Source organism: Phyllopteryx taeniolatus, chromosome 18 (assembly GCF_024500385.1).
Source record: "Phyllopteryx taeniolatus isolate TA_2022b chromosome 18, UOR_Ptae_1.2, whole genome shotgun sequence".
NCBI lineage: Eukaryota > Metazoa > Chordata > Actinopteri > Syngnathiformes > Syngnathidae > Phyllopteryx > Phyllopteryx taeniolatus.
Genome location: NC_084519.1, coordinates 19,314,192 through 19,321,614, shown reverse-complemented (window position 1 = coordinate 19,321,614; position 7,423 = coordinate 19,314,192). Strand labels below are relative to the sequence as shown.

At 47.4% G+C, this 7,423-nt stretch overlaps 1 protein-coding gene across 5 annotated transcripts in view; it reads right to left on the bottom strand.

Moving 5' to 3' along the window:
- Window positions 1-7,423, bottom strand: part of gje1a (gap junction protein epsilon 1a) — a 48,700-nt gene that overhangs the window by 890 nt on the left and 40,387 nt on the right. The window contains exons 1-4 of one of the 5 annotated variants that reach the window (XM_061753359.1): window positions 4,583-6,272; window positions 3,429-3,611; window positions 3,092-3,289; window positions 1-1,129 (exon numbers count right to left, since the gene is read on the bottom strand). The exon at window positions 1-1,129 is cut by the window's left edge and continues 890 nt beyond it. In XM_061753359.1, coding sequence (XP_061609343.1) covers window positions 932-1,129; window positions 3,092-3,289; window positions 3,429-3,611; window positions 4,583-4,612 — 609 coding nt within the window. In that variant the 5' untranslated portion in view covers window positions 4,613-6,272 and the 3' untranslated portion in view covers window positions 1-931. The other 4 variants (XM_061753360.1, XM_061753358.1, XM_061753361.1 and 1 more) reach the window with 4 other exon arrangements.

The following is a 7,423-nucleotide window of genomic DNA, read 5'->3' as shown; positions in this document are numbered from 1 at the left end:
AGAAAACACAGCAGCACCTTGAAATCCTCTTGAAAAGAATTCAAAGTGATCCACTTTTGTTCGCTAATGCAAGTTTGTACCTGAGATGAAAAACAGATGAAACCTTCACAACAAAAGTTGGATGGATGTCTGATTAAGAAAATAAAAACAGCATTATGTGAAGTGTCAACATGGACAATAAGTCAATCATTTTATGACATTCTAAATGAGACCAAAAGTCTAAAAATGGGAACATTTGATGTTGTTCAATAAAAGCTACTTGTTGATATTCTTACGTAAGCTCAGACCTCCTTTGACTTATTTCCTTCAACAAGCCAATTATTCAACACAACCTTCTCTCTTTGACTCTTTTCTTACAAATGTGACCAATCGATTGTGACTTGAAAGTCCACAATGATTCAAGACAAACTATTTGAATGCAAGATGTTTTCTTCCTATTGGAAATCCTTGAAAGTCATCACAGTCCTTTTTTGGAGACGTTTGTTATCTACAAGTGTCTTCCTGTCGATGCGGGAAAGGTCACAATGGGCTGGAGGCGGCCACCCACACGCGAGCGTGCAGACAGACACACACACACACAAACACGCACGCACGCACACACACGCACACGCACACACACATGCACACGCAAACATAAAGTTGTGAGGAAGGATGCACCTGCAGTCCGGAGCAATGACGCTTCCCTATGGATGAGCAGGCGGCTCATTGTCAACGTCCTCGCATCCCGACGACACGTCTTACTTGTCCTCCCAGCAGTCCTGTGGGATGACCTCCCTCAGGGAAGGGTGGACTATTTCAGACTTGCACGTGGCATCCTTGGGTTAGCTTCCTGTTCCGCATGAGTCCAGCAGTCGCTAACCAAGAGGCTGATGAGAAACAAAGGTGTGGGGATGCGGCAGTGGTGACGGTTTGTGTCCGTCCGCTGGAGGGGTCATTGGTTGTTGAGATAGCCAAGTCGTCTACAGAGGATCTCAAAGATCTCGGCGATGCAGAGGAGGATGGTGATGACGGTGAAGGTGTACATGGCGCTTAGGAAGATGGTCTTCTCAAAGTGTTCGGGCACCATGCACTTGGTCACGTTGAAGGTCTTTTCCAACGCGCTGGCGTCGCACATATATAGTGGGTGGACCTGAAACACACAAACAAGAAGAAAAAGAAGAACCACAAAGGTTGAATCGAGAAAACTGGACTCTTCTTATTTGTTGAAGACCTTTCACCTTTACTCCAAATGGATTCTCCAGTTTGCCTTTTCACTGAAAAGGATGAAGGGGGCCTTTTGGTTTAAAAGTGAAACATTTTTAACTCGACTCAACCGCCGAGTTGAAAGCCAAACAATAGAAATTAGTTGAAAGACGAGTTTGAAAATGGGACACCTCTCATCTGCTGTGCAGAGGGAGGTCTGTCCCCTCTGCATGTCCGCTCAGACCTCCAGAAGCAGCCGCTCAGCTCACCTGAGGCAGCGGCGAGGAGAATAGGACTGAGCAGCTCAGAGAGGTTAGGCGGGGCGAGACCTTTGCAAGATTTCCAAACAAATAGCGACATTTTGAAATGAACTCTCAAGTACACAGACAGCCAGTAGAGGCAGGCCAGAATCAGAGTTATATGCTCCCTCTTTCGTGTTCCAGTTCAGAGGCGAGCAGCAGCATTTAACAAAGAAGAGTCAGGTGACCTTGATCCAACCTTTGTGAATATGGTCAGAGAGAAAAGAGACAAGAAAGAGCGATAAAAACATTTGTGGGTGTGTTGTGAAGCTTCTGGGAGGAAGGGAAGCCCAGCTGCCCCATCGACGAGGACTGTGGCCAAATGCTGAAGACGCCTTCCTAAAGTCTGCGTGCTTAAGACATGGGCCCTGAAGGCTACATGCTGAAAACGCGGGTCCTGAATTCTACATGCCGAAGACGCGGGTCCTGAAGTCTACTTGCTGAGGACGCGGGTCTTGAAGGCTACATGATGAAAACGCAGGTCCAGAAGTCCTCGTGCTGATGACGCGGGTCCTGGAAGATAAATGCTGAAGGCGCGGGTCCTGAAGGATACATGCTGAAGGCGCAGGTCCTAAAGTATACATGCTGAAGACGTGGTTCCTGAAGGCGACATGCTGAAAACGCGGGTCCTGAAGGCTACATGCTAAAGACGCAGGTCTTGAAGGCCTCATGCTAAAGACGTGGGTCCTGGAGAGTGAGCCGGTGAGCACCTGGCATTGTGTACCGCCCCTTCATGCTAAAGACATGGGTCCTGAAGACTACATGCTGAAAACACAGCTCCTGAAGGTTACATGCTGAAGACGCGGGTCCTGAAGGCTACATGCTGAAAACTCCTGTCAACGTGTACCGTCCCTTCATCTGCTAGAAAGAGATGGGCGGCGGCCATACCATCACCAGGCCTCGCTGAGCCCATCAAGGTAACATCTTGCCTACGCTTTTATCAGCAGAGCCCCCACATGGGGAAAATATTTTTGAATGGCCACGGAATACAAATTGAGAGCACAAAATATGTATAATGTGCACACAAAATACAAATCAATACGGACAACCCCATCAAAGTTCACGATTTGGCCTATTTGCCGATTTCTTTTGGAATCTATCTGCGTTTTTTTTTTGTATTTCTGCTCAAGCCAAAGCAATAAACGTATTACTTTGCCGCCATCTAGTGGCATTTTGGTATGAGGGAACTATGTTGCTAACCATGACCTGGATGACTGAGAATGTATACAGCAAAAACTTCCTGTCAAACGTTTTGTCATCCTAGCGTGTTGTGTAATAGTATCGCGTTGATCTCTGTGTTGTCATGTTTGGCGTCCGGTTGTTTGCATGCATCTTGTTTCAGGTATTGAGTAAACAGAAGTATGGATATTCTCAGGGCATTGAGTGGCACATGGCAATGAAGTAGATCTAAGTCGTTGTTGGAGACATTCTGTAGGAAATGAACGACATCTCCTTTATTCCTAAAATGATCACATGAGCTGAGCATCATCCCACAAAACAAAAACATGCCCATCAAGGTTCTTTAGTGACTTCATGGGGCTCAACGAGAAGGTCCTGAACGGATCGAACCTCCAAACTACGACCGAGACTTATTTTGAAAATCCTCAGACCTGGAAGCCAAAGAGATGACTCTGCAGCCAGAAGGCGATGACTTCCAAAATGATGCGCAAGAGAACGGAGATGATGTAAAAGACGGTGTAGATAGGTCGCTCCAGGATCTCCTCCTGGTCGATGTTCTTGCAGGCCGCGTAGAGGTGGAACACGGCCCCCGGAACCAACACAGTGACCAGCTGCAACGCCCAGAACACCTGCAAGATGGCAGACACCAGACACATAAAGGTAACGTCCTCGTAAAAAAATTGATGGACACCTTGCGACAAGACGTCATCTACGGAGCTATGTTGAGGCCGTCAGAAAAAATCAGTCAGAGCGTGAGGTTCTTTGTACCTGAGGCGTTATGGGTCTGAACTGGTTGTAGCAGTACAGGTTGAGTTCTCTGCGATCCGGGTCGCAACTGAAGTGCAGCGCTTCATTTCCGTACACAGCAAAGCCCAGAACTCCCAGGAAGAACATCCGCACCGAGCCGAAGAACAAGGTGTGGAACTGGCCGATCACCGTCGGAGGCCTGAGCTGGAACACACACACGCGTACAGTACACACAAGTGAGGCGGCACTGACAGCACGCGCGCACAGACAGACAGACAGACAGACAGACAGACAGGTGCGCAGATTGAGGTGGAGGCCAAGTGAATGCTTCTTTTGTCAGCCACATAAATCACTGAGGCCCTCAGCTGAAGGCTGAAAGCCTTTCAGCGTGCCACAAAAAAGCCTCCATCAACTCCCTGTGCACCCGCAATCTCCTCGGCTTCCTCGTTGAATTTCTTTCCCCCTCGCTCCACCGTGGGCTAGAGAACAGCCGCTCCCTGCCCAACGAGCACCTGAGTCGAATGCTGGCGTGACTTACGCATCCCTCGTAGAAGTTCTTGATGTAGTTTAAGGACATGTTTGGGCCGTCGGTCTGCGTTCAGGGCGCTTGTGGGCCCACATGGCACCAGCGACACAACCGCCCTCTGCCTGCTCGTCCCCAAAGCCCGTGTCAATGCATATTTTTTGGTCTTTTATCTTCGCATCAATTGACTCGCTCAGTAGACACAGAGGGGCCAACAATGGCCCCGCAGGCCGGCTGCTCCCTGCATTCTAATCCCTACAGGACTCTGTCAGCGAAAAACACAACCTCCAACACTCACACTCGCCACAAACATGCTACAAAGACACAAAGCTAGCCTTTTTCGGCCCGGATAACGTCTTCTTAGGGCGCCCGTTACCTCTCTGTCATCCTCAGCTCACAACAATTTGATGGTCAATGCGAGATAGAGTCGAGCTTTATATTCATGTGCGTGATGAGTTGACACACCAGTCAGCGGATAGAATAGTGAGAGAAAAACACAAAAGTCAGAAAGTGATGACAACACACCCTGCACTGCAAATACTTCTGGAAGAGCATTGACGGAGCTGCCGGTGTCCCAAATGCCAAACAAAGACGTCCCAGTGAAGCAAAGCAAAACTACGTTTAGTAGCAAAGAAAAGTCAAGTCCACACACCAACCGTAATCCTGGCGGCGTGTTGTTCATTCCCCCCTCTTTTTTCCACTCACAGGTCCTAAACGCATGCCGGTCCCGGGACGCAGTGGAGGCCAGGGTAAAGTTAGGGCACTGCCTCGTGGCCACTTCCTGCGGGCCCTTTCACAATCATCCAGACTGCCACTCACTGCCAGCGGTTCCAAACAAACCGGTCCCATGTGTCATTCGCAAAAGCTCGCCTTCGAGAAGTCACGCAAACGTTCATTCGACACGCGGCGTCTCCCGTTACGCTCTTACTTTGACGGTCCAAACACACAGCTTCCTGCACGTGTCACACCAGCCGTGGCAATCGACAAAACTCTTTCATATTGTCATGTGACCACATTGATGGTGACCACACAAAGCACTCCCATGACACGCGCTTCGACCATTGTGAAAAAGATACCCGTGTACCTGTGTACCTGTGTGTGTGTCTTGTCGCATGATGGAAGAGGCACCAACGCAAGGCGGAACTTGCAGATAAGAATATGAATGACGTCATGCATCCTCTGTCGCTCGATCACTGACATCTCATTTGCGAAAAAATCCACATTGTACAGAATGAAATGATAGTTGCAGTGAAGGCTGACGTATTATCAACTAATGTACTGTAGTACTTTCTATGTGATGAGTTTAAGCACTGTTCCTCTGCTGGTCTTAGCTGCCACATGGTAACTACCAGATCCCCACAGTATTAGTTCCCTGGCGTTACTGGCGTTACAGTTACTCAAAGTACAAGTTGGGTCCTATATGTTGCAATCTTATTATGGTATAGTATGGTAGCATTTTATTGTCAGTCCTCAATATACGGGGAGCATACAGAGGGCGCCGAAATTACTTTTCCAAGAGCCCACTGTCACAAAAACAATACAAAAATGATATTAAGACATCTATTCATACATGCTCTTTCTGGTACGGAACGGTTAGAAATGAGAGGTCTGCAGCCTCCCTTCACCAGTCAATCATAGCGTGCATGAGTCAAGTTCAAAGTAAACAAGTTGTAGCGTCTGTTGGCGAGTAACATGTACATGTACATGCATGTGAAAAAGAATGTCTCCATTTCTAGCCCCATCGAGCTCTGCATCAATCCTCAAATCCTCCGGGCCACTTTGCCGACATTCCTCGCTCAGCTCAGCTCCCCGCCATCATCCATCCAGTCGCAGGGCACCATCGTAGGCAGTCCACCAGCTCCGACACATCGGCGGCTGTTCCGAGAGTGCCAATCAGAAACGGCGCTGCTGCAAGCCCGCCAACGAGAGGGCGCAACCATCAAGCAGCGACATTCTCCTTCGCTGCCGTCGTAAACAGTCAACCACTGGTCCTCCCAAATGACAAATACTAAGATACATCAGGGGCAAATGGCACTAACGAGCCCACTTTAACGAGAAGGAGTCTTATGAATATTAGATGACTCCCTTCTCAAGCCTTGCTGGTAAATACATTGCTCAGAAACCATTATTTTGATATGATGGGTCTCTTCAAACCTTGATCAATGAAGCGTCTCCCCCAAACTCATCAGAACTCGCAAGTTATGTGCCCATTTAAGAAGGGTGATGGCATCGCCCTGACCTCTGAATTCTAATCGTGTACACACACACACACACACACACACATCCCCCATCTCTGCTTCAAACAACAGACATGCAAACACCAAAGGCATGAAAAAAAAAAGAAAGAAATTGTGGGGGGTTGAGATTGTTTTTTTCCCCCCACATAAATGAAGCAATCTGGAAGATTGCAATAAGGCAAAAAAATAAATTCAAATTCTTCACACAGAAAAAAGTATTTACACTGCTCAAGTACATGTTGATGTACAAATGTAAATTCAATTTGCCTTTTTGGTCTGGCCTCCAACTTGAGCCAGGCCCATCTCCACCTGCACCTGATGCCTCATTTAAGCTGTGCCATACGAATAGCATCCTCCTCTTTAAGCACTCTTAAAGGATGTCCGCTCCAGAGGTGGGGGGAGGAGCCAAACGTTGTACTCAAGTAAGAGTACTGTTACTTAACAATAATGTGACTCAAGTAAAAGTTAGTCCTCCAAAAAATGACTTAAGGGTAAAAAGTACACAGTGAATTAATTACTGAGTAAATAGTGAGTAACTTCTGATTTGTTTTAACCACAGCATGAACATCAATTAACAAATGTGAATGTGCAAATTCTGATGTTGCTGTGTGTGCGTGTGTGCATGTGTGTGTGTGCACAGTCAAAACTATAACTACTACTGCACGGTGTTTTCTCAAGTTATAAGTGAGCTGAAATATCCACCTTTGGGCAGACAGTGCCAGACAAATACTACAACACATGCAAGCTGTTGTTTTTGTTCGTCTAAATGTAAACAAGAGTAGCTCGCTGTTGTCTTCATGGTAACAACGACCTTCCCAACATGGCCGCCACTTAGGCTCGACGATCAGCCAGGCTGGCTTATCTAGTGTTAACACCAATCCCCCGGAAGCCCAATTGAAGACGTGTGAGGTCATGTGACTTTCTTGTGTCGTTTGATTGGTAAACTAGACTTAAACGTCACTAGCCTAAATTGGATTGGCGCAAACAGTGCCTGATGCAGAAGTCGGTCGTAGTCTCGCGCACAAAAGAGTTGATAAATAAGCAATAATTGATCAATAAAAGTAGCGAGCGCCATTTCGATCATTGTAATGGAGAAAATGTACCGTTACTTCTTAACAGCAGAAGCGGCGGAAGTGTTTTTTCTGGTCTCGTCGACTCCTGTGATTGACCCAAATCGCGTCCCGAGCGGCGGCACATTCATCAGCCGCGGAGTAATATTCAGAAATGACATCTGTGTGTGGAATGGATATAGCCGC